Source organism: Hylobates moloch, unplaced genomic scaffold (assembly GCF_009828535.3).
Source record: "Hylobates moloch isolate HMO894 unplaced genomic scaffold, HMol_V3 SCAFFOLD_8, whole genome shotgun sequence".
Lineage (NCBI taxonomy): Eukaryota > Metazoa > Chordata > Mammalia > Primates > Hylobatidae > Hylobates > Hylobates moloch.
Genome location: NW_026652283.1, coordinates 44,118,667 through 44,146,241, shown reverse-complemented (window position 1 = coordinate 44,146,241; position 27,575 = coordinate 44,118,667). Strand labels below are relative to the sequence as shown.

The 27,575-nt window shown below is 41.9% G+C and overlaps 1 protein-coding gene across 6 annotated transcripts in view; it reads right to left on the bottom strand.

Moving 5' to 3' along the window:
* Positions 1–27,575, bottom strand: part of CFAP57 (cilia and flagella associated protein 57) — an 88,114-nt gene that overhangs the window by 60,243 nt on the left and 296 nt on the right. For 4 of the 6 annotated variants that reach the window (XM_058442846.1, XM_032160511.3, XM_058442844.1 and 1 more), the window contains exons 2-6: positions 27,358–27,533; positions 16,247–16,563; positions 14,220–14,506; positions 12,453–12,660; positions 10,964–11,116 (exon numbers count right to left, since the gene is read on the bottom strand). In XM_058442846.1, the coding sequence (XP_058298829.1) occupies positions 10,964–11,116; positions 12,453–12,660; positions 14,220–14,506; positions 16,247–16,563; positions 27,358–27,514 (1,122 nt within the window). In that variant the 5' untranslated portion in view covers positions 27,515–27,533. Of the gene's footprint in view, positions 1–10,963; positions 11,117–12,452; positions 12,661–14,219; positions 14,507–16,246; positions 16,564–27,357; positions 27,537–27,575 lie in introns of all 6 variants that reach the window. The other 2 variants (XM_058442842.1, XM_058442843.1) reach the window with 2 other exon arrangements.

Here is a 27,575-nt window from a genome sequence, read left to right as displayed (position 1 = left end):
AGGCGCCCGCCACCACGCCCGGCTAATTTTTTTTGTATTTTTAGTAGAGACAGGGTTTCACTGTGTTAGCCCAGGATGGTCTTGATCTCCTGACCTCGTGATCTGCCCGCCTTGGCTTCCCAAAGTGCTGGGATTACAGGCGTGAGCCACCATGCTCGGCTGAGCCAATATTAGTTTTAAACATTATTTTAATGGCAATAAAATATTTTCTTCAATGGATATCTTAGAATTTAATTTAACCCTTCCTCTGCTGTAGGAACATTTAAGTGGCTTCCAATTTTTATTATTTATTATAGGAATAACACTAGACTAAATATCCTTACACAAGTCTTTGTGTATCTCTCTATTTCCTTAGCATAGATTTCTAGAAGTGGAATACTGGGAAAAATTGTATGAATGATTTTTAAGGATCTGGATAAATAATGCCAAGTTTCTCTCTGGAGAGACTGCACTAATTATCACCAGTAGCAAATGAGAGTTGGATGGATGATTTTAAATTGAAATGCATCCTACTGCACTGCTTATGTAGGTTACAGATGTCTGTCATCAGAGGCATTGTTTCTGGAACACCTGAATGAGGAGTGATTGTTGGGAAATTTAATGAGATGTACATATTTAGGTCTGTTCACAAGCCAAGACAAAGGCTGAAATGGATTTTTTTTTTCAAATTCTGCCCCTCTGCCACTTATAAATGTATCTGCATCCACTCTATCCTACGCTAGTATCTCCCATCCAAGTACTAACCAGGACTGACCCTGCTTAGCTTCTGAGATCAGACAAGATCAGGTGCATTCAGGGTGTTATGGCTGTAGACCCTACTATCTCAGAGAAAGAGATGCTATGCTGGGTAGGCAGGCACAGGTTATTGTTATTCTTCTCCATCTGTTACCCTTTCTTTCTCCAATATCTTCAACCTGCCTGTCTCTATGAGCACATTCCTATTAGCTTTTACACACTCAAATCTCTCTTGTCTTAAAAACAAAAGCAATGCTTTCTCTTCCCCCTCTGCCTGAGGAGTCATGTAATGATGGGGAATCACACAAGTGGGCTTACTGGTTTCACTGCAAATGCATGACCACAAACCTCCAGTGGGCATTTAACCCTGCCTGGTAACTCTACCATATTTTTCAATAAATTCACATTCTAAATATCCAAGATAAGTATTTCATACTGTTTATTCTCCTTTTCAAACATTCCAACCTTCTTCTTCCAATTCTAAATCTCATCTGATGACACTATCTCATATTTCCTTGCTTTCTGTATCTTTGTTTTCATTTTGCATCTCAGAAGCAGACTTGCAGAGGTTCATCATAAATTCATATAAGACAAATTTTATTTTATTTCACTCCTTTCTTCCTCAATTTTTACTTCTGTTCCTCCCTAAGATAAGCACCAACAAATGGATTTTATGTATGTCACTGACTATATACATATGTGTTTTATATTTCTATAAATGACATTGTGCTTCAGATCTCATTCTGTACTTTTACTTTTTTCTCAACACGAAATTTTTAAGGAATCATCTACGTTGCAGTATGTATAATTTGCTTCTAACTGATGTTTGATATTCTACAGTATGCATCTAGCTACTTTACTTCTTCATTACCACTAGGGATGAACATATGGATTGTCTTCAACTCTCCACTGCTACAAACGCTATGGTGAATATCTTTGTCCATGCTTTTTTTTTTTCTTTTTTTCTTTTGAGACGGAGTTTTGCTCTGATGCCAGGCTGGAGTACAGCAGCGTGATCTCGGCTCACTGCAACCTCTGCCTCCCAGGTTCAAGCAAGTCTCCTGCCTCAGCCTCCCTAGTAGCTGGGACTGCAGGCACATGCCACCATGCCCAGCTAATTTTCATATTTTTAGTAGAGACGGGGTTTCACCATGTTGGCCAGGATGATCTCGATCTCCTGACCTCGTGATCCACCTGCCTCAGCCTCCCAAAGTGCTGGGATTACAGGCGCGAGCCACCACGCCCGGCCTGTCCATGTTCTTTAATGGCTCTTTAGGATCAAATTCCTGGTATGTATCCAGTGCAGACTACTGGATAACAAGGTACATGCATTCTCTATTTGACCAAGAACTATCAGATTCCTTGCTAGAATGGCTGTGGCAGTTTACACTCCCATCATCACCATATTAGGGTTATCATTCTCTCCTGTCCTCAGAAATCTCTGGTAATAACTAGATTTTTAATTTTTGACAATATAGTAATGAAACTTCTCATAAAGAAGCATCTCTGAGTTGTATTAATTTGCATTTTTCTGTTCACAGGCAACAAAATTCCCTACGGCAGCACCCAAAGGCTTGAAATTAGCCATTCCAAGTGTGTCCAAAAAACTAAAGGAAACCATGATTAAACAAGTAAAGGTAGAGATGATATGCATCAAATAGAGAAGAATAAAAGGATCCCATCAATATAGGGATAGACCTGTAAGAAAATAGAAATTCTAGAGTTAAAAAGTACAATAACTGAAATGAAAAATCCACTAGAGGTGCTCAAGAATAGATCTGAACTGGCAGAAGAATCAGTGAACTTTATAGATCAGTAAAGATTAAGCAATTTGAAGAACAGAGAGGAAAAAGAATTAGAAATTTACAGAGCCTCAGAAAAATGTGGGACACCATTAAACACACCAACTGATGCATAAGGTGAATGCTAGAAGGAGAGGAGAAAAAGAAAGGAGCAGAAAAAACATTTTCATAAATAATTGCTGAAAATATTACGAATTTATTGGGAAACATCAACGTACACATATAGGAAGCTCAATGAACTCCAAGTAGGAAAAACGCAAAGAGTTCCACAAACAGACACATTTTGGTAAAAATAATGAAAGCAAAAGATGAGAAGAAAATTTTGAAAGCATCAATAGAAAAACGACTGATCACTTACAAAAGAGCCCCAATAAGATTAATAGCAGATATCTCAGCAATAACAATGGATGCCAGAAGAGAATGGGGTAACATGTTCGAAGTGCTTAAAGAAAAAGCTGTCAAACAAAAATCCAGCAAAGCTATTTCTTAGAACTAAAGGTGAAAAAAACATTATCAAAAAAACTGGAAAAATACGTTGCCAGCAGATTTGACTTACAGAAAATACTAAAGGAAATCTTTTAGGTTGAAAGCAAGTTACTCCAGATAGTAATTCAAATCCACACAAAACAAAGAGCACTGGTAAAGGTAATTACAAAAGACAATATAAATATATATTTCATCATCTTTTAGCTGATTGAAAAAGCAATTGTATGAAACAATATGCATATAATATACTGTTGTTGCCGTAACATATAGAAATGTAATATATTTCCCAGTAATAGCACACAAATGCTGGGTGGGAACAAATGTGTACTGGATTAAAGAAATGACTTCAATGGTAACTCAAACTCAAGGAACAAATGAAGAGAACCAGAAATGATAGTAAAGGTTAACATAAAAAGACTATAAATATATAATTGCTCCCCATTCTAACCTCAGCTTCTTTAAAATATATAAAATTATATAAGGTAATAATTACAAGAATACGTTACTGGGGTTTGTAACACTCATAGATGTAATATGTATAACAATAATACCATTAAAAAGAGGAAAGGGAAGGTGGCTATGTGGCAATAACATTTCTATATGTTACTAGCATTAAGTTAGTATGAAATTGAATCAAACTGAATCTGATTATAATGAGTTAAAGTGTGTATGGTAAGCCCTAAGAAATAATTAAAAGTATACAGGGAAAAATAATTAAAGATATTAAAACACTACCTTAAAATTTTACTTAATGTGAAAGAAGGCATAGAGAGGAACAGAAGAACAAAAACCCCATGATACACACACACAAAAAGGTAAAATGGTAGACATAAATTCAACTATACCAGTAATAACATTAAATGTGAATTGATTAAACAATCCAATCAAAAGTCAGAGATTTTCAGACTGGAATAAAAAAAGATTAAATTATATGATGTGTATAAGAGACACAGTTTGGAATCGAAGATACAAATATATTGAGAGTAAAAGGATGAAAAAAGATATACCATACAAACAGCAACAACAAAAATGCTGGTGTGGCTATAGTAAGATCAGGCAAAATAAGCTTCAAAATAGAAAATGTTACTAGAAATAGAGACATATTTTATAATGCAAAATGGTCAACCCATCAGGAAAATATATTAATTGTAAAGATATGTGCACCTAAAAATAGAGCACCCAAATGTATAAAGTAAAAATTTTCAAGAATGAAGGGGAAAATAGACAGCTCAACAATAGGAGTTGAAGATTGCAATATACCACTTTCTTTCTTTTGATTTTTTTTTTTTTGAGATGGAGTTTTCGCTCTTGTTGCCCAGGCTGGAGTGCAATGGCATGATCTCGGCTCACTGCAACCTCCGCCTCCCGAGTTCTAGCAATTCTCTTGCCTCAGCCTCCGGAGTAGCTGGGATTACAGGCATGCGCCACCACGCCCAGCTAATTTTTTTGTATTTTTAGTAGAGACTGGGTTTCACCATGTTGATCAGGCTGGTCTTGACCTCCTGACCTTAGATGATCCACCCGCCTTGGCCTCCCAAAGTGCTGGGATTACAGGTGTGAGCCACCACACCCAGCTTTTTTTTTTTTTTTGAGACGGAGTTTCACTCTCGTTGCCCAGGCTGGAGTGCAATGGCACAGTCTCAGCTCACTGCAACCTCCGCCTCCTGGGTTCCAGCAATTCTCCTGCCTCAGCCTCCCGAGTAGCTGGGATTACGGGCATACACCACCACGCCCGACTAATTTTGTATTTTTTTTAGTAGAGACAGGGTTTCTCCATGTTGGTCACGCTGGTCACGAACTGCTGACCTCAGGTGATCCACCCACCTCGGCCTCCCAAAGTGCTGGAATTACAGGCATGAGCCACCACACCTGGCCATGCAATACACCACTTTCAAAAAAATCAAGACAAGTAGGCAGAAGATAACGAGAAACAGAAGATTCGAACAACACTAAAAACCAGCCAGACCTAACAGACATGTATAGAACATCCAACTCAATAATAACAGAATATACATTCTTCTCAAGTGCATATAGAGCAGTCTCCAGAATAGATTATATGCCAGGCCAAAAACAAACCTTAATAAATTTAAAAGAATAGAAATAATACAAAATATATTCTCTAAGCACAGTGGGATTAAATTAATAATTAATAACAACAGAAAGAAACTGGAAAACTCACAAATAAATAGAAATTTAACAACACACTCCTAAAACCAATGGGTAAAAAAGAAATCAAAAGAGAAATTCCAAAATATTTGAGATGAATGAAAATAAAGACATAACATAGCAAAATTTATGGTAAGCAATATTGAGGAATTTTTTTTCTGGCTGCAAATACCTACATTTTCAAAAAAGAAAGATCTTAAATAAATAACCTAATCTACCTTAAGACACTGGAAAAAAAAAAGAGCAACCTAAACCTAAAGCAAGCCAAAGGAAGGAAACAGTAAAGATTAGAGTGAACATTAATGAAATAGAGAATAGCAAAGCAATAGAGAAAAATCAATGAAACCGAAAGCTGATTCTTTAAATTTAGAGACCAAAAAAAGGGGGGGGGGAGGAAAATCATATTAATATACTCAGAAATGAAAGAGGGAATATTACTTTTTTTTTTTTTTTTGAGACAGAGTCTTGCTCTGTCACCCAGGCTGGAGTGCAGTGGCATGATCTTGGCTCACTGCAAGCCCCGCCTCCCGGGTTCATGCCATTCTCCTGTCTCAGCCTCCCAAGTAGCTGGGACCACAGGTGCCCGCCACCACACCTGGCTAATTTTTTGTATTTTTAGTAGAGACGAGGTTTCACCATGTTAGCCAGGATGGTCTCGATCTCCTGACCTTGTGATCTGCCCGCCTCAGCCTCCCAAAGTGCTGGGATTACAGGCGTGGGCCACTGTGCCTGGCCAAAAGAGTGAATATTACTATTAAGCTTACAGAAATAAAAAGGATCATAAAGGAATACTATGAACAATTGTATGTCACTAAATTAGACAAATAGACAAATTCCAAGAATGACACAAAAACTGAAACTGGCTCAAGAAGAAATAGACAATCTAAATAGATGAAAATAGGTAAAGAGATTAATTAGAAAAAGAAAGTTTCCACAAGGAAAAGCCCAGGCCCAGATGACTTCACTGGTGAATTCTACCAAACACTTAAAGAAAAATTAATACCAATTCTTCACAAACACTTCAAAAAATTAGAAGAGGCTGGAACATTTCCCAACTAATTCTATGAGGCCCTGATGCAAAAGCAGTCAAAGACATCACAAGAAAACTACAGATCACTATTTCTTATAAATATAGATACAAAAATCCTCAACAAAATACTAGTAAATTGAATATACTAACATGAAAATGATTATATACTATGGCCAAGTGGATTTTATCCCAGGAATGCAAGGGTGGTTTAACATCTGAAAATCACTTAGTATAACATACTATATTATTAAAGTAAAAACAAAAACTCACACAATCATTTCAATAGACACAGAAAAAAAAAATTGACAAAATCCAACAGCCGTTCATGATAAAAACATTCAACAGACTAGGAATAGAAGGGAACTTTCTCAGCCTGATAAACAAAAACCTACAGACAACATCAAACTTAATCATCAAAGACTGGATGCAGCCGGGCGCGGTGGCTCACGCCTGTAATCCCAGCACTTTGGGAGGCCAAGGCGGGTGGATCACGAGATCAGGAGATCGAGACCATCCTGGCTAACACAGTGAAACCCTGTCTCTATTAAAAATACAAAAAATTAGCCAGGTGTGGTGGCGGGTGCCTGTAGCTCCAGCTACCCGGGAGGCTGAGGCAGGACAATGGTGTGAACCCGGGAGGCAGAGCTTACAGTGAGCCGAGATTGTGCCACTGCACTCCAGCCGGGTGACAGAGCGAGACTCCGCCTCAAAAAAGAAAAAAAAAAAGGACTGGATGCTTTCTCCCTAAGATTAGGAACAAGACAAGGATCTGCTCTCATCACTGATATTTGACATGATACTAGAGGTTCTAGCCATGGCAACTAGGCAAGGAAAATAAGTAGCAGGTATTCACAGATTGGAAAGGAAGACTAAAACTACCTCTATTGCAGATATCATGATCTTATATATAGAAAATCCTAAGGAATTCACTAAAAACACTGATAAAATTTGGATATTTGTCTCCTCCAAATCTCATGTTGAAATGTAATCCCCAGTGTTGAAGGTGGGACCTGGTGGGAGGTGCTTGGATCATTGAGGGCATATCCCTTATGAATGGTTTAGTGACATCCCCTTGGTGATGAGTGAGTTCATGAGAGATCTGGTTGTTTAACAGTGTGTGGCATCTCTCACTTCCCTCTCTTGCTCCTGCTCTCACCATGTGATGTGCCTACTACCCCTTCATCTTCCACCATGATTGTAAGCTTCCTGAACCCTTACCAGAAGCAGATGCCAACACCATGCTTCCTGTACACCCTGCAGAACCATGAGCCAATTAAACTTCCTTTCTTTGTAAATTACTCAGTCTCAGGTATTCGTTTATAGCAACGCCAGAATAACCTAATACAAAAACTATTGGAACTAATAAATGAGTTTGGCAAGGTTGCAGGAGACAAGATCAGTATGCGAAAATTAATTGTATTTCTTTTTTTATTTTTTTTTTGAGACAGAGTCTCGCTCTGTCGCCCAGGCTGGAGTGCAGTGGCGCGATCTCGGCTCACTGCAAGCTCCGCCTCCCGGGTTCACGCCATTCTCCTGCCTCAGCCTCCCGAGTAGCTGGGACTACAGGCGCCCGCCACCACGCCCGGCTAATTTTTTGTATTTTTAGTAGAGATGGGGTTTCACCATGTTGGCCAGGATGGTCTCGATCTCCTGACCTCGTGATCCGCCCGCCTCGGCCTCCCAAAGTGCTGGGATTACAGGCGTGAGCCACCGCGCCCGGCCGTATTTCTATACACTTAGAATGAACAATCCAAAAATGAAATTAGGAAAATAATTCAATTTACAATAGCATCAAAAAGAAGCAAATTTTTCAGAATATATTTAATAAAAGAAGTGTAAAAGTTATACTCTGAAAACTAGAAAACATTCTTGAAACAAATTAAAGACAATCTAAATAAATGGAAAATATCTCATGCTCAAGAATTGGAAGGCTTAATATTGTTAAGATGGCGACAGTCCCCACATTGATCTATAAATTCAGTGCAATCCCTATGAGGATCCCAGATGGCTTCTTGCAGAAATTGAAAAGCTGACTGTAAAATCCATATGGAATTGCAAGGGACACAGACTACCCAAAACAATCTGATAAAGTAGACTAAAGTTGCAAGATTCACAATTCCCAATTTTAAAGCTTGCTACAAAGCAGCAGTAATCAAGACAGTGTGGTACTGGCATAAAGATAGACAGATCAATGGAACAGAATTGGAAGTCCTGAAACAAACCCATGTGTCAATGGATTTCCAACAAGATGCCAAGACTACTCAATGGAGAAAGACTAGCCTTTTCAACAAATGGTGCTGTGACGACTGGATATCTACATGCCAAAGAATGAAGTTGGACCCCTATACCATCCCATATACACAAATGAATTCAAAATGGATTAAAGACTTAGATGTAAGAGCTAGCACTATGAAACTCTTAGAAGAAATGCAGAGGTAAATCTTCATGGCCTCAGGCATTGGCTTCTTAAATATAACACGAAAAGCACAACGAACAAAAGGAAAATAGATAAATTCAATTTCATCAAAATTGAAAACTGTTCATCAAAAGACAACATTAAAAAAGTGAAAAGACAACCCACAGAATGGGACATAGTATTTGCAAATCACATATCTGATAAAAGACATATCTAGAATTATAAATAACTGTTACAACTCAATAATAAAAAGACATATGACTCAATTTTTTAAATGGGCAAAAAATCTGAATAGACATTTCTTCAAAGAAGAAATACAAATTCTTGAAAAGATGTTCATCATCAATCACCATGTAAATGCAAATCAAAACCACAATGAGATACCACTTCTTACCCACTAAGATGGCTATAATAAAAAAGATAATAACAAGTTTTGACAAGAATATAGAGAAATCAGAATGCTCATATACTGCTTATGGGAATATAAAATGGTCCAGCCACTTGGAAAACAGTATGGCAGCTCCTCAAATAATTGAACATGAAGTTACCATATGACTCAGCAATTCCACTTCTAGGAAGAGAAATGAAAACCCATCCACATAAAAACTAGTTGCATTATTCATAAAAGCCAAAAGGTAGAAACAACCCAAATATACAAATTTGGTGAATAAAATATAGTATATCCATATAATTAAATATTATTTGGCCATAAAAAAGGAATGAAGTACTGATACATGCTACAACATGGATGAACATTGAAAACATGCTGGCCAGACGTGGTGGCTCAAGTTTGTAATCCCAACACTTTGGGAGGACGAGGCAGGTGGACTGCTTGAGCTCAGGAGCTCAAGACCAGCCTGGGAAACATGGCAAAACCCTGTCTCTAGTAAAAAATACAAAAGCTAGCTGGGTGTGGTGGCGTGCACCTGTAGTCCTAACTACTTGGGAGGCTGAGGTGGGAAGACTGCTTGAACCCAGGAGGTCAAGGCTGCAGTGAGCCATGATTACACCACTGCACTCCCACCTGGGTGACAGAGCAAGACCCTGTCTCAAAACAACAACAAAACCCATTATGCTAAGTCAAAGAAGCCAGTCATAAAAGTCCACATGTTTTATGATTCCATTTGTATGAAATGTCCAGAATAGGCAAATCTATATATAGAGACATGAAGTAGGTAAGTAGTGGCCTAGGGCTGGGGTGGGGAGGGGTGATGATTGGGAGGATGGAGGAATAATAATAGCTAAAGGGTATGGGCTGTTTTTTTGGGGGGTGATAAAAATGTCCTAAGGCTGTCTATGATAAATGGTTGCACAACTCTTTGAATATACTAAAAACCACTGAATTGTATACTTCGAATAGGCAATTGGTATGTGAATCATAACTCAATTAAGTTGTTATTAAAAAAAAGGACCATTACTGAGAAAGATATGTTAAATATTCTACTATGATTGTAGATGGTCTATTTTCCTTGTTGTTCTGTCCAGTTTTGCTTTATATATTTTGAATCTATGGTATTAGGTACATGCAGACTTAAAATTGTAATATCTTATTGGTACTGAGCCATTTTAAGTACAATATGATCTCTATCTTTAATAGTGCTTTTTTGTTGTAATGTCTGCAATGTATTTATACTAGCTTTCTTTGTTATTCCAAAACAGTAAAAAGGAAAAAGAAACATTTTTATATATGTATATTTGTGTACATGAGCAAATATAGCAATAGATTAAATGCCTTAAAATGTAATTTCTGGGTAAAAGGATATGTGGGATTTAAATTTGATAGACAATGCCAATATGTCTGTCCTCCAAAATTACTGTAGCAATCACAGTCCCATTGAGTCTATCAGCATGCTTCTATGTGAACATCTTAAAATTAGAATTTTGGGCCAGGCGCGGTGGCTCACGCCTGTAATCCCAGCACTTTGGGAGGCTGAGGCGGGCGGATCGCGAGGTCAGGAGATCCAGACCATCCTGGCTAACACAGTGAAACCCTGTCTCTACTAAAAATACAAAAAAATAGCCGGGCGTGGTGGCGGGCACCTGTAGTCCCAGCTACTCAAGAGGCTGAGGCAGGAGAATGGCGTGAACCCGGGAGGCGGAGTTTGCAGTAAGCCGAGATCGTGCCACTGCACTCCAGCCTGGGCAACAGAGTGAGACTCTGTCTCAAAAAAAAAAAAAAAAAAAATTAGAATTTTGTTTTGCTCCGTATGAAGGGGATGCATGAGTTTATGCTAACTTATTTGGATTAAAATTTGCCCACATGGTGACTAGTCCCCCAGCCAGGCACATGGGCCCTGGTCTGGAAGGACCATTGCTGGAAAGACTCACCTTGCTGATCTCTGTCAGGGACATGGTGATGCTGTAGAGTTGGTTCTTACTGGTGCTGGCAACCAGAGTTTCCTCTGAGGGGCTGAAGCACAGGCAGAGAATGTCCTGTTTGTCGGACTGACTTGGATCATTGCTCTGAGGGTCCACAGGAATCTGCCCAAGATGCAAAACAGCTATCAGTAATGTCCCCACATTGTCAGTGTGGCCTTAGGCTTTTAGAGTTTTCTTTTTTTTTTTTTTTTGAGACGGAGTCTCGTTCTTTCGCCCAGGCCAGAGTGCAGTGGTGCAATCTCGGCTCACTGCAAGCTCCGCCTCCCGGGTTCACGCCATTCTCCTGCCTCAGCCTCCCGAGTAGCTGGGACAACGGGCACCCACCACTGTGCTCGGCTAATTTTTTGTATTTTTAGTAGAGATGGGGTTTCACCGTGTTAGCCAGGATGGTCTGGATCTCCTGACCTCGTGATCCGCCCACCTCAGCCTTCCAAAGTGCTGGGATTACAGGTGTGAGCCACTGTGCCCGGCCTAGGCTTTCACAGTTTTCTTGGATAACTTTAGCTTACAGACTCCCAGACCAGGCTGCTTCCTGGGATCCTCCTATTCTTTGTTTTTTTGAGAGAGGGTCTGGCTCTGTCACCCAGACTGGAATACAGTGGCATGATCTTGGCTCAATGCAACTTCCACCTGCCAGGCTCAAGCCATCCTCTCACCTCAGCCTCCCAAGTAACTGGGACTACAGGTGCACACCACCACACCTGGCTAATTTTTTTTTTTTGAGACAGAGTCTTGCTCTGTCACCCAGGCTGGAGTGCAGTGGTGTGATCTTGGCTTTCTACAACCTCTGCTGCCCGGGTTCAAGCAATTCTAGCTGGGATTACAGACGTGTGCCACCATACCTGGCTACTTTTTGTATTTTGCATTTTTTTTTTTTCTTTTTTTGAGACAGAGTCTCAATCTGTCGCCCAGGCTGGAGTGCAGTGGAGCGATCTTGGGTCACTGCAACCTCTGCTTTCTGGGTTCAAGCTATTCTCCTGCCTCAGCCTCTCAAGTAGCTGGGACTACAGGCACACACAGCCACGCCTGGCTAATGTTTGTATTTTTAGTACAGACGGGGTTTCACCATGTTGGCCAGGCTGGTCTCAAACTCCTGACTGCATTTTTTTTTTTTTTAATTTTTTGTAGAGATGGGGTTTCACCATGTTGCCCAGGCTGGTCTAGAACTCCTGAGTTCAAGAGACCCACCCACCTTGGCCTCCCAAAGTGCTGGGATTACAGGCATAAGCCAATATGCTGGTCGATTTTCCTATTTTTAAACTCCAATTCTGTTCACCTCATCCTAAAACCTCTCTCAGGACAGACATCTCGAGCCACCATTTCTGCTCAGCAATCCTGCTCTATCCTTCCCCATCAGATGCCTTCTCAGAGAACTGCTGCTGGGGAACAAATGCCAATAGGACCCCCGTTTTGCTTCTTTTTTTTCTTCCCTCCTTACCCTGATTTCTCTGCTCTCACGGTAAAAATCCTTTTCTTCCATCTTCTCAAACAGCAGAACTCTCCCTGGCCCAGCAGAACAGGCAAATCCCTTTGAATAGGCTGCAATGGCAAACACCTGGGGCATGGACATCTGGCTGTGGCTACTGGCCGCCACCATCTGTTCATAGGAAGGGAGTGGAGAACTGACTGGCGGAAATTCAATCAGGCTGGAAACAAAAAAACAGCATACACAATTTACAGAGACAATCTTGAGATGAATTCTTTTTTTTTTTTTTTTTGAGACGGAGTCTCGCTCTGTCGCCCAGGCTGGAGTGCAGTGGCGCGATCTCGGCTCACTGCAAGCTCCGCCTCCCGGGTTCACGCCATTCTCCTGCCTCAGCCTCTCCGAGTAGCTGGGACTACAGGCGCCCGCCACCACACCCGGCTAATTTTTTGTATTTTTAGTAGAGACGGGGTTTCATCGTGGTCTCGATCTCCTGACCTCGTGATCCGCCCGCCTTGGCCTCCCAAAGTGCTGGGATTACAAGCGTGAGCCACTGCGCCTGGCCCGAGGAGATGAATTCTGCTGGGGAGGAGAAAGAAGGCTGTCACTGGGTGTGACAGGAACCACCCAATGATCCCCTTTTCCACAGCCAAATACTACCCTTTGGCTTGGGAACTGTACACAATCTGCACACGGTCAAGCCTAGAAGCAAGAGAGTGCTTGGGGCGTGTGGAGTAGACACAGGTGAGAGTTGTAGAGGAAGAGAGCCACAGATACGCTTGGGCCAAGCCAAGGAGTCTGGGCTTTGTTCTGGGAGGCCTGGACCCCAGAGCTGAAGGACTGTGAACACAGCTCCTGGAGAAGGTTATGGGGACTTTTTAGGAAGCTCCTACATAATCACAACAACAACAACAAAAAAGAGGATATGGCATTGGCATGGGGAGATGGTAGTGAAATGGGTGGATTGAAGGTTACTGAGGAAGAAGAATCTACAGGATGTCATTGGGGTTGAGGGCCCAGGCTCTGGCGTCAGAGAGATCTGGGTTTGAATCCTGAGCCTGCCACTTATAAGCACAATGATCTTGGGTAGGCCACTTACCTCTTTGATCCTCAGTTTCCTTGTCTACAAAATGGACACGATAATAGTATGAACTATATAGGGTAAGAATCAAATGGGAATATTTATAAAATGTTTAAAGCAGTGTCTGGTGCATATAACGGTACATTCCAATACACAGGAGATAAGATTTTTACTGGTTGTCATGGAGGTAACGTGGCATCTCTATTACAATGGTCAATAACCACTCTTTCCTGAGATTGCACTTTACCCCTATCCTCTGTCAGATTTACCTAAAACATTTCCTTGCACTTGTTGGTCTGTCTCCTCCTGCTGAATTATAAGTTCCTTGAGGACTTGTGTCCCCAGCATCTAGCAAGAGATGCCTTTTGTATACTACAAGGGCTTGGTGTACATGATTCCATTCATTAAATTAGCCACTGGAAAATATATTTTCTAAAAACTATAGTTTTGAAGACCAGTAATACTATAATGTTTATAAAATGAGGTTAGGTATAAAAAATAAAAAGAATTGTATCTAGCCTATGGTTATAACTGTTAAATTTGTGCTTAAATATAGATGAAAACTAGAGAGGAAGGGGGAAAATGGGCATAGTTGACTCTTACGGTAGAGGGGTTATGAGTGTTTTCTAAAGAGTGCTGTCTTCTGTATAATGCTGTTAGTACAATGAATGTGGGAGCACCAGCCCAGGAAGCACCATTACCTCTCTGATTCCTGGATGACATCCAGGCTCTTTGAGCCATCGGTAGGTTCCTTGACCATTATGCTGGTCTCCCAACGCTGATCTCCAGATTCAAAGAGGAAGAGTTTGCCTGTGTCAGTGCCAACGACAATCTGGTCATCAGCCACCCAGGTGTGGGCTAGATAGTTTTGGGGTTCTCCCCTGTGAAAGTTGGTTTGCTTCAGGGTTCCCTCAGCAAAACGGAGAAGCTTAAACATCCCATTTCCAGTGACACACACCTGAGTGTTATCCTGCGGACTGAAGCTCACCTGTAAAATGTGAGAGAATTGAAGAAAAAATTTATGAAACTATTCTTGATGGAATTATTTCCCATTTTACAAATTAATATTTATTTCAGGCTGCTCAGAATATCTCCTAAACATCACAAAATCATGTAATTTTATGCTGCATTTGATAAGGGCACACATCTATAATCCATTATATTTATAGGGATATGAGTCAAACTAGGAGTCACACTAGGAAATCTACAAAGGCCAAAGAGCAGAATGAGCAGCTTATGACAACAGCCACACCCGGTGCCAACAAAATAGAATAAAGCTCAGCTGGAAACACAGAAAAAGAGGGTCTGATAGGTTTACATAGCCCTGTCCAGGAGGAAAGAAACCACATGTCAGGGGATGCTATGTGGTCTCCTACCAACTGAACATCCTTCAACCACAGCTCTTATCCCAATGTACACCTGCTCCTCTACTTACAATGGGATCATGTCCTGATAAACCCATCATAAGTTGAAAACACCATAAGTTGAAAATGGGCAAAGCCATGTGGCCACACAGCACCACAGTGTAGAGTATCTTGGTTGTTACCCTCGTGATTGAGCGGCTGACTGGGGGCTGTGGCTGCAGCTGCTGCCCTGCATCATGAAAGCGTATCACTTGGTCTCTTTCTCCTGAGTGCATATCACTCTTGTACCATTGTAAAGATGAAAATTTTAAGTTAAACCATAGTAAGTTGGGGACTACCTGTACAGTAATAGGCAGTCAACCTGCTGTCCTGACTAGATAGTGAGCAACTTGAGGGGCTGTGGCTTTTTCATCTGTTTTCCCAGTGCTGGATTCATCATGGGCATCCAATAAATGGTTGCTGAATCTACTTAGTCAGAGCAGGAGGTGCTTCATCAGGCCTCACTGTGGCCTGGTTGAAATACCCTTCTGGTTCTACCTGCCTTTGGTCTGATTCTGGAATAATCACCCAGCAGCTTTCTGATTACTATTATAATTTCACCTCTCAACTCCTCTATTACTAGGAAGGGAATACACTGGATAAATGATGTGAGCATTCTGGTTGTGATATGCTGGTTTACACATCAGTATCTTGTGAGTTGAATAATTGTGTCTATGCCAGAGACACTGATTAGCTAGAATCCCTGAACATGAACAGAACTGAGTCGTTGAACTTGTGGAATTGAGTGCTAGATCCTAGACTAGGGTGAGTGAACCAAGATCAAACCTCCTTGGGACCCCCTGCCTAAGCCATCAATCAGGTTCCTGAGGGGTCTTCTTCCTTTTGCCCTCAAGACACAATAGAAGGTTCCGCTCCTCACATAACTGCAACTTCAGCAACAGCTTCCTAAAGACCTACCATGTTACATCACATTTCGGAAATCTTCCTACTGCCCGGCAATGCTGCTGGAAAAAGAGCCTAGGACCAGGGAGAGAAAGCAAGTTTTATTAATCCACTTCTGGGCCAAACCTGTGACCAGAAAGCAGTTCTGCGCCAGAGTAAAGAAGACAGGAGCTGGAGTTGGGGAACTCCCGGCTCTGCTATTCACTACCTCTGTGATCTTGAGTGAGTCACTCAACCTCTTGGAGCCTCAGTTCTCTCATCTGTAAAATGGGGATAATGATTGTGCATACCTTATATGGTTGTTGTAAGAATAAATTTTAAAATGCATGGAGGAAATTAGAACTATGGTACATAGAAAACATTCAATAAAAAATAGTTCTATTTTTTATCATTTTCACGATACTTGTCACACTACTAGGTACCTGGTAGACAGGGTTGTTCTGAGTGTCGATTGTAACAATGGCCATTACTTTCTGTTTTTCCCACAGCCAGTAGACAAGATTTGACTCTGGAGGTGATGTCTGAGCCAATAGGTATTTGGAGTCTGGAGAAAAAGCCATGCTAATAAATTTCTGAACTTGGAAGTCAAAATTATTAAGAACTTTGCGCTTCCGGCAAGGGATGGATGACAATTCATAAATGGTGATGGCAGGTTTCTCTTGCACAGTCTCAGAGATAGCGAGGTACCGCCGATTGGGACTGATGGACAAGGCCAACATGCCCTGACTCTTGTCTGAGCCTGCAAACAGAGGAAAAAGGAAATCATCAAGGTAGATCACACTTTCACCAGGATTCAACAGGAACCAGGCACAGTAGTGGACACTGGAGTGGACAGTGGTGGACATAAAGAAGAAAGGCGGCCTTGGCATAGCTGTGTTTCAGTATTATGAAAATAACTAGGGGCCAGGCATGGTGGCTCATGCCTGTAATCCTGGCACTTCAGGGGGCCGAGGCGGGCAGATGACTTGAGATGGGGAGTTCGAGACCAGCCTGGCCAACATGGTGAAACCCCGTCTCTACTAAAAATTAAAAAATTAGCCAGGTGTGGTGGCAGGCACCTGTAATCCCAGCTAACTCGGGAGGCTGAGGCAGGGGAATCACTTGAACCTGGGAGGCGGAGATTGCAGTGATCTGAGATCATGCCACTGCACTCCAGCCTGGGAGACAGAGCAAGACTCTGTCCCCAAAAGAAAATGACTAGGGCAGGCACCTCAGAGGATGCAGTGGGAGGAGAAGTCAGGGAAACCTTCCTGAAGGAGGGTGGGGGTGAGGTGAGATGGGGGCTGGGTGGCAGATGGCAGGAAGAGCTTGAGCCACGGGGTGGATGTGACGAAGGGTACAGCATAGTGCGAGAACTGCAAGCAGTGGGTGTTGCTGGAGCATTTCATGTGAGATGGGGTGACCAAAGATGGGCCTAAAGAGGTGGAATAGGGTCAGACGGTAGAGGCCTTTATTCCCTGAGTGGTTAGCTCATCACTCCTCCTCTACTCCAGAGGTTGGGATGCCAACTACTGGATTCCTCAGCCTCCCTTGCGGTTAGCTGATGTGTGTGACATTCTGGCCGTGAGATGGAGGCAGAAGTCTTCTGGAGTGGCTTTATGATAAAGCTGGTGCTTCCCTGAAAACCAGACAGATGCCTTCTATCGTCTTTTCCCTGAAATCTAGAGGTGATATCTGGAGATAGAGCACTCATCTTGCAACCATGAAGTAATAAGAATGAAAATGAAGGCTGTGCTCCTGTAGAACACAGAGCCTCAGGCAGAGAGGAAAGTGCAAATGCTTTATTTGGGAAATGCAATCAGGGTCACATTATGGTTTTCGAGGGCTCTAGGTACTTTTGATTTCATGGCCCCCTCCTTCATTAAAAAGTGTTTAAAAATATATTTATAGGCCACGCGCGGTGGCTCATGCCTGTAATCCCAACACTCTGCGAGGCCGAGGTGGGCGGATCACCTGAAGTTGGGAGGTCGAGACCAGCCTGACCAACATGGATAAACCCTGTCTCTACTAAAAATACAAAATTAGCCAGTCATGGTGGCGCATGCCTGTAATCCCAGCTACTCAGGAGGCTGAGGCAGGAGAATCACTTGAACCCGGGAGGTGGAGGTTGTGGTGAGCCGAGATTGAGCCATTGTACTCCAGCCTGGGCAACAAAAGCGAAACCCTTGTCTCAAAAAAAAAAAAAATATACACACACACACACACACACACACACACACACACATTATTTTAAAATATATGCAGTAATATACTTTATGACTGTATTGGTATAAAGAGGAATATAATCTAGTCTGGATTCACTATTATATATTCACGTTTTTTTCTGATTTTCATATAAATACTAAAACATTTTCCTAGGTCCTCAAAAGTATTGTGGGTCCTGGGCACTGTGTCTAGTGGATAAGTGGATGGTGGATACAGGCCCAGGGCAGGGAGCGTGAGTGAGGCAAGGGAGGATGAGCTGGAGAGTGATGTGATGGGTCCCTATGTGATGGGCCCTCATGCTGCTGCTTCACAACATGCCAAGGAGAGATGCAGCAAGTTGCTCAGCAGGCATGCATGCCCAGCCCATGGGAATTCTCTGGAAGGGATGCAGAGAGTAGCTGCGGTTCAGAGAATCCCAGGTTCTAGGTCACTGAAAGCCTTGCACAAAAGTTCGGACTTCACCGGGGAGGTTGCTGAAAAATTTTAGGAAGGGTGAGATGTGTGTTGTAGATCCCTCTGGTGGCTGTATCAAAGACAATCTTGGAGGGAAGGAAGCTGGTCAGCAGATTATTTCAAAACTGAAAGGTGACAGCAGCAAGATGCAATGAGAAGGCAGTAGCGGCAGTAGGAATGGGGAGGAATGGGGAGGAGGGGAGATTAGAGAGATGCTAAGAGGTAACACCAATAGGACTTAGTGGACCGCCTGAGTGAGGGGGAGAAACGAGGAATGAATGACATTTAGGATGCTGGTTTAGGTGACTGTGGGTACTGGGACACCTGTGAGGGAATATAGGCTCAGGAAGTTAGGGGTGATAGGGGAAAGTATGTCCATCATCTTTTGCTTAAAATAGCCCATCCAAGTATTTGATATTTGCTTATGAAATCTTTATACTTCCAACTTTAATCCATCTAGGGTTTATGATGGTAAAAGGTATGAAGCATGAAGTGAGGATCTAAATTGATTTCCATTTCCCAAATACCTAACTGGTTGTCCTAGGACTAATGACGAATGCCACCTTTTTTTTTTTTTTTGTCTCACTCTGTCGCCCAGGCTGGAGTGCAGTGGCGCAATCTCGGCTCACTGCAAGCTCCGCCTCCTGGGTTCACACCATTCTCCTGCCTCAGCCTCTCCGAGTAGCTGGGACTACAGGCGCCCGCCACCGCGCCCGGCTAATTTTTTGTATTTTTAGTAGAGACGGGGTTTCACCGTGGTCTCGATCTCCTGACCTCGTGATCCGCCCGCCTCGGCCTCCCAAAGTGCTGGGATTACAAGCGTGAGCCACCGCGCCAGGCGAATGCCAACTTTATGATATCAAAGTTACTAGGCCGGGCATGGTGGCTCACACCTGTAATCCCAGCACTTTGGGAGGCTGAGGTGGGTGGATCACTTGAGGTCAGGAGTAGGAGACCAGCCTGGCCAAGGTGGTGAAACCCCATCTTTAATAAAAATACAAAAATTAGCCAGGCGTGGTGGCAGGTGCCTGTAATTCCAGCTACTCGGGAGCCTGAGGCAGGAGAATCATTTGAACCCGGAGGTAGAGGTTGCAGTGAACTGAGATTGTGCCACTGCACTCCAACCTGGGTGACAGGGCAATACTCCGTCTCAAAAATAAATAAATAAAAAATAGATATTGAAGTTACATATTCATAGACATATTACTGGGTTTCTAGGATATTTATATTAGAGCCACTTTTGTTTTTTTAGAGACTGGGTCTCGCTCTGTCACCCAGGTTGGAGTGCAGTGGTGCAATCATGGCTTATTGCAGCGTTGAACTCCCAGGCTCAAGTGATCCTCCTGCCTCAGCCTCCCAAGTAGCTAGGACTATAGGCACACACCACAGCCAACATTTTAAGTTTTTTGTAGATATGGGGTCTCATTATGTTGCCCATGCTTGTCTTGAACTCCTGGGTTCAAGTGATCCTCCCGCCTCTGACTCCCAAATTGTTTGGATTACAGGTATGAGCCACCATGCCAGGCAGGACCACATTGTTTTTGTAATCATATCTTTATCATGTGCTTGAATATCTAGCAAGGTACTGTCTTAAGGAAAGAGAGGGAGAAGAAAGGAAAAGATAAACTCAATCTCAGATATATTGTGTGTGAGGTACACACTGTGGAACAGTTGGGTACGGAGGTCCAGCAGTTGGATATGGTTCTAAAGCTAGCGGAAGGGGTTGAGGCTGAAAATACAGATTTGAGGTAAAAAGCATAAGGGAAAGTTAAAACTAGGAGTATGTAATAGCCTAGAGGAGGCAAAGGAACACTGCTCACTCCCTCCTATTGTGCTTTTGTGCCAGGTTCCTACCTGGTATAGCATTTATCCAGCTCATTTGCACAGTCCTACTCATTTGAATTACACAACCTGCCTCCACTACAATAGTGAGAGCTCCTGGAGGGCAGAGGCCATTCTTGCTCATTCATTCATTCATTCAATCACCAGTGTCTGGAACTTAGTATGTTCTTGGTATATGTTGACTGATTTTAGAGTTTGTAAAATGCCTTTGCATTGTTTCGACCCAGCTGATGCCTCGCCTCTCCTCCTTAAAATATTTTCACCTCTCACATAGATATCCTTTTTTTATTATTATTATACTTTAAGTTCTAGGGTACATGTGCACAATGTACAGGTTTGTTACATATGTATACATGTGCCATGTTGGTGTGCTGCACCCATTAACTCACCATTTACATTAGGTATATCTCCTAATGCTATCCCTCCCCCCTCCCCCCCACCCCACAACAGGCCCCGGTGTGTGATGTTCCCCTTCCTGTGTCCAAGTGTTCTCATTGTTCAATTCCCACCTATGAGTGAGAACATGCGGTGTTTGGTTTTTTGTCCTTGCGATAGTTTGCTGAGAATGATGGTTTCCAGCTTCATCCGTATCCCTACAAAGGACATGAACTCATCCTTTTTTATGGCTGCATAGTATTCCATGGTGTATATGTGCCACATTTTCTTAATCCAGTCTATCGCTGATGGACATTTGGGTTGGTTCCAAGTCTTTGCTATTGTGAATAGTGCTGCGATAAACATACGTGTGCATGTGTCTTTATGGCAGCATGATTTATAATCTTTTGGGTATATACCCAGTAATGGGGTGACTGGGTCAAATGGTATTTCTAGTTCTAGATCCTTGAGGAATCACCACACTGTCTTCCACAATGGTTGAACTAGTTTACAGTCCCACCAACAGTGTAAAAGCGTTCTTATTTCTCCACATCCTCTCTAGCACGTGTTGTTTCCTGACTTTTTAATGATCGCCATTCTAACTGGTGTGAGATGGTATCTCATTGTGGTTTTGATTTGCATTTCTCTGATGGCCAGTGATGATGAGCATTTTTTCATGTGTCCTTTGGCTGCATAAATGTCTCCTTTTGAGAAGTTTCTGTTCATATCCTTCGCCTACCTTTTGATGGGGTTGTTTGTTTTTTTCTTGTAAATTTGTTTGAGTTCTTTGTAGATTCTGGATATTAGCCCCTTGTCAGATGAGTAGATTGCAAAAATTTTCTCCCATTCTGTAGGTTGCCTGTTCACTCTGATGGTAGTTTCTTTTGCTGTGCAGAAGCTCTTTAGTTTAATTAGATCCTGTTTGTCAATTTTGGCTTTTGTTGCCATTGCTTTTGGTGTTTTAGACATGAAGTCCTTGCCTATGCCTATGTCCTGAATGGTATTGCCTAGGTTTTCTTCTAGGGTTTTCATGGTTTTAGGTCTAACATTTAAGTCTTTAATCCATCTTGAATTAATTTTTGTATAAGGTGTAAGGAAGGGATCCGGTTTCAGCTTTCTACATATGGCTAGCCAGTTTTCCCAGCACCATTTATTAAATAGGGAATCCTTCACCTCTCACATAGATATCCTGTGATCTTTTTGGCCACTCCTCTAAAGCCTCTTTTGCTGGTTCTTCCCCATTTCCCCAGCACTAAATGCAGGAGTGCTCAGAGCTCACTCTTTCAGCTTCTTCTCTTTTGTAGATATATTCATGCCCTAGGGCAGGGGTCTCCAACCCACGGTGCTGGGCCACACAGCAAGAGGTGAGCAACCATCACCACCCGAGCTCAGATCAGTGGTGGCATTAGATTCTCATAGCAGCACAAACCCTGTTGTGAACTGTGCATGCGAGGGATCTGGATTGTGTGCTCTCTGTGAGAATCTTAGCTAATACATGATGATCTAGGGCAGAACAGTTTCATCCTGAAACCATCCCCCATACCCTCTCCATCCTGTCCACGGAAAAACTGTTTTTCATGAAACCTGCCCCGATGCCAAAAAAGGTTGGGGACCACTGCCCTAGGGAAGTCTCATCTACTCTAAGGGTTTTACATTTCACCTCTAGGCTGATGACCCTCAAATTCCTTTCACTAGCCTGGACTTCCGTCCCTTAAATCCAGACCTGAAATCAACCTGCTTACTGAGCATCTCCATGTAAATACCTGGCAGGCACATCAATCTTCACAGGTCCAAAAGCAACCTGCTCCTTCTCTAGCCCTTTCTATCACGATCAACAGCAACTCCATGCTTTCCATGCTCAGGCCCAAAACCTTGCTTCTTCCTGCTTCCACCCCACATGGTGCCTATGAAGAAATCTGTCACCTCTACCTTCAAAGCATATCCATTATTGATCTCTTCACACCACACTATTGCCTGCCTCTACCTGCTCCAAGTGCCATTATCTCTCACTTGAATTACAGCAATCATCCCTCAGCTGTTCTCCCTGCTGCCTTTCTTTCCCCTCCTTAAATCTGTCCTCTGTACAGCAGCCAGAATGAACCCGAGGAAACACAGATCATGTTGCTGCTCAGACTGCACCCCTTCATGGCTTCTCATTTGACTCCGAGTAAGAGCCCATGAACTGCAAGGCCCTCTGTGGTGTTGCCCTCCATTCTTTCTTTGCCTCCCCTCTTGCTCCTCACCCCCTGGTTCTTACCACTCCAGCCACACTGGCCTCCCAGCTATTCCTCCAACACAATAAGCACCCTCCTAACTCTGAGCCTTTGCTAGTGTCTTGGCTACTCCCCCTGCCCTCCCACAGCAGCATGGCCAGCTCCTTCCTTTCCTTCAGTCTTCACTCAAAAATCACTGCTCAGTGAGCCCTCCCCAGCCTCCCTATCTACAACTTCTTACTCCCCCAACGGCTTCACTTTCCATACTTCATTTGTTCTTATTAGCATCTATCACTATCTAGCATGTAGACTGTACTTCTTTTTATTTTGTTTGTCACTCTCCCCTCCTAGAATGGAAGCACTGTGAGGACAGCATTTTATGTGCATATGTGTGTGTCTATTTTGTGCCTGGAACACAGGGGGTACTTAATACATTTCTGTTGAATGAACAAGTGAATATGGTGAGCCTCATCATGACTCTGAGCTGAGCAAGCTGAGCATCATCTCCATCTTACAGATGAGGAGACTGAGGCTCTGTGAGCTTATAAAATGGGGAGCCAGATCAAATCCAGATCTCCCAATGTCATGACCTTTATATTTTTCCCTTCACCGGTAATACCCTTAGACTTGGTCAGTGGAGATCCTCCCTTGGGCCTCAAATTTTAGAGCATCCCGGAGTCTTTCTCTGGCTGTACCCCTTACCATTAAGTGGGATATAGCGGCTGCCTGAAGTTTGTACTGCCTCTTGTAGATCATGTTGCAGGTACACAGGACTCTGGAGTTCCCTGCTCAGATGGTCTTGAGCCTCCTGACAAGACCAACATTGGTTTCTTCCCAGGCTGTCTCTACTCAACCCGGGCCTGAAGGATGGGCACAGGGTGGTTGCTTATAGAATATACGGGTAGAATTTGAACATATGGGCTGCAAGGATCCACCCACATGTGTACAACGCCCCTGGTGATATAAGATGGAGTTAGGAGCAGAAGAGAAGTGATACAGTAAGAAGTGTAAGAATATGAGCACAATAACTGAAATTAAAATCTTAATGGATACATTAAAGTTAGATGCAGCAGAAAACAGAAGCAATGAACTATGAGATAAATCTAAAGTAATTATCTGGAATGCAACACAGAGAGAGTAAGATGTAAAAAATCCAAATAAGAGTTCAAAAAAAAAAAAACAAACCCAAAAACATGAACGTCAGGGGTGGTGGCTTGCACCTGTAATCCCAGCTACTTGGAAGGCTGAGGTGGGAGGACGAGTTGAGTTCAGGAGTTCAAGACCAGCCTCGGCAACACGGCCAGACCCCATCTCCATAAAAACAATTAGCTGGTCAAGGTGGTGCATGCCTGTATTCCCAGCTATTCAGGAGGTTAAGGTGGGGAGGATGGCTTGAGCCCAGGAGTTTGAGACTGCTGTGAGCTATGATTGTGCCAGTGCACTCCAGCCTGGGCAACAGAGTGAGACCTGGTTTCTTAAAAAAAAAATAATAAAATAAAATAAAACAAAAACTGTGAAGGATGGAGTTGAGATGGTTTGGAGTTCCAGAAGGAGATAACAAAACAAAAAAGATACCTGTCCTTAGATCCAAGAATCTCAAAGAATCCCTAGGAGGATAAAAAATGAAAATAAAAACTATACTGATGTGTGTGTGTGTGTATCCATACGTATGTGTATATATATACACATATGTATATATACATGTATATATATGATGTATATACATGTACATATAGTATATGGTGTGTGTATATATATGACGTGTATTTTATACATATATATGTATATGGTGTATGTGTATAGATATATATACACACACACACCATAGACAGAGAAGATATTAAACATCCAGAAAGAAAGATCATCTACAGAAAGACGATGCTGATAGCTAATTTCTTAACCACAGCAACAAAACAGAAGCCAAAAAAACACAATGGAATATGATCTATAATATGCTGATAAAAATTTCACACCTGTTGAAACTATCTTTCAGAAGTGAGGATAAAATAAAGTCATTTTCAGACAAAAACTGGGAGAATTTATTAACACATTATCTGTATTAGTATTGCAGATAATGCAGAAGGAAAATGATCCCAGCTGGAATATCTGATTTGTAAAGAGTAACGGCGGGAAAAAGTTTGGTAAGTATGAGAGCAAATATAAATTAATGTTGTCTGTATAAAACCATAATTTAATTAATATTGGAAAGTCATATGATCTTTTTTATTTTTGTTTTTGAGACAGGGTCTTGCTTGGTTTCCCAGGCTGGAGTGCAGTGGCGCGATCTTCGCTCACCGCAACCTCTGCCTCCCGGGTTCAAGCAATTCTCCTGCTTCAGCCTCCCGAGTAGCTGGGACTATAGGCACGTGCCACCACGCCCAGCTGATTTTTGTATTTTTAGTAGAGACGGGGTTTCACTATGTTGGCCAGGATGGTCTTGATCTCTTGACCTTGTGATCTGCCCACCTTGGCCTCCCAAAGTGCTGGAATTACAGGCGTGAGCCACCACGCCTGGCCAGATGTCCATTTTTATTGCCCCTATTCAACACTGTCTGGAGGTGCTTACCAGCACAGGTAACACAAGAAAAAGGAAGAAAGTCATTGTTATTTGTAGATAATATGATAGTCTATGTAGAAATCTTTGCATAATCTATAGACAAATCATTAGAATTAATAATAATTTAGGCCGGGCACGGTGGCTCACGCTTGTAATCCCAGCACTTTGGGAGGTCGAGGCCGGCGGATCACGAGGTCAGGAGATCGAGACCACGGTGAAACCCCGTCTCTACTAAAAATACAAAAAATTAGCCGGGCGTGGTGGCGGGCGCCTGTAGTCCCAGCTACTCGGAGAGGCTGAGGCAGGAGAATGGCGTGAACCCGGGTGGCGGAGCTTGCAGTGAGCCGAGATCGTGCCACTGCACTCCAGCCTGGGTGAAAGAGCGAGACTCCGTCTCAAAAAAAAAAAAAATAAAAAATAATAATAATAATTTAGCAAATATGCTGGAAAAAACATCAATAAAATCAACTGTATTTAATACAGCTTATTCCAACAGAATATTGTGGTTGATAAATTTGAGTTTATTAAAACTAATAATTTTTGTCCATCAAAAGATACTTGTAAGATGGGAGAAAAATGCCCCAAACTGGAAGAAATTATTTGCAAGACATATATATATATATCTGACAAATTATTGATATACAGAATTTATAAATTGTGCATGTAAATCAATAAAATTGCCCAAAAATATCCTGCACAACAAACTGTAAAAAACAAGTAAAAGACTTGAACAAGGCATTTAACATACGACTAAATAGGAATAGCCCATAAACAGATACTCATCATCATTAATGATAGTGAAATGCAAACGAAAACCACAATTCCTTTTCTCAATCATTGGATTAGCAAAAAATTACGAAGTTGGACAATACCAAGGGTTGGCAGGGTTGCTGAGGAATGAGAACTCTTATGCACTTCTAGTGGGAGTGTAAATTGGTACTATCATATTACTCAGTAATTTTAGTCCTGGCTGTGTGCCCTAGAGAATCTGCACAAATAGATGAATGTATATGCATGCAAGAATGTTTATAGTAGTATAGTTTGTAATAGCAAATGGTTGTTATTTCCCAAATGTCCCTCAATACTAGAGTGAATACATATATTTGAGACATTATATTCATATGATAGAACACTACATAGCAATAAAATGAACTTGGCTATATGTATCAAGATGCATGAATCTCAAAAGCAAGATATTGAACTGATGCAGCAAGATACAGAATACAGGGAGAAGCACTAGAACTGGTAATATTCTGTTTCCTATGCTAGGTGGCTGGGTTCACAGATCTACATTCTATTGTAATTCTTTAAATATTACATATATGTAGGGTACATTCTTTTGTATGTATATGTCACAAAATAAAATATGTCAATGCAATAAAGGATGGGAAAATGGATTCGGTTGTTGAAATAATGAATATCATCAACAGGACCACTGTGAACAAAAATAAGGGCTGTAATGCTATACAAACGGTTACTTGCGACTTGGGATAAAGTTTACAGTGTCTTCATCATACATGGATTCAAATGGTGGTAAAATGAAGGTGGTGTGCTCGGGAAAACTGTTAGACAACTCAAAAAGTGGCTCTGGTGATGACAAAGGCAGTGATATTGAAGACACCAAAAGAGGGATTCTTAACATATTTTCATGAAATTACAGTGAAAAAAGTACTTTTAAATTAACATTTTATATGTGATTTTAACTATATATGCGTGACTGATTAATCTAGTTTCATCATACAAGTCGCCATTTATTTCCTCTACATTTATAATACTGCATATATATTCAAATCGGCCAAAATCTTTCTTTCCAATCATCGTGCTGGGATTATGGGGTTATATGTGGCACATACTATTCCTGTATATGTCAGGATGGAAAAAGTTTTACCTGGAATGAATTTTTGCCATTTCTGATCCACATTGTACTTCACGCAGTGATTTCCTGAAGGAAATACAATGATCTGTTCATCGAAGTAGAAGATATTGTTGGCCACGTGGGATCGAAGACCAAAAACATGCAGCGTCTGAGCTACCACGGCTGACATGATCTCCCGCCAAAGAGTTCTGCTGAAGACCAAGGCAGCGCTTCAGAGTGGAGAGCACCGC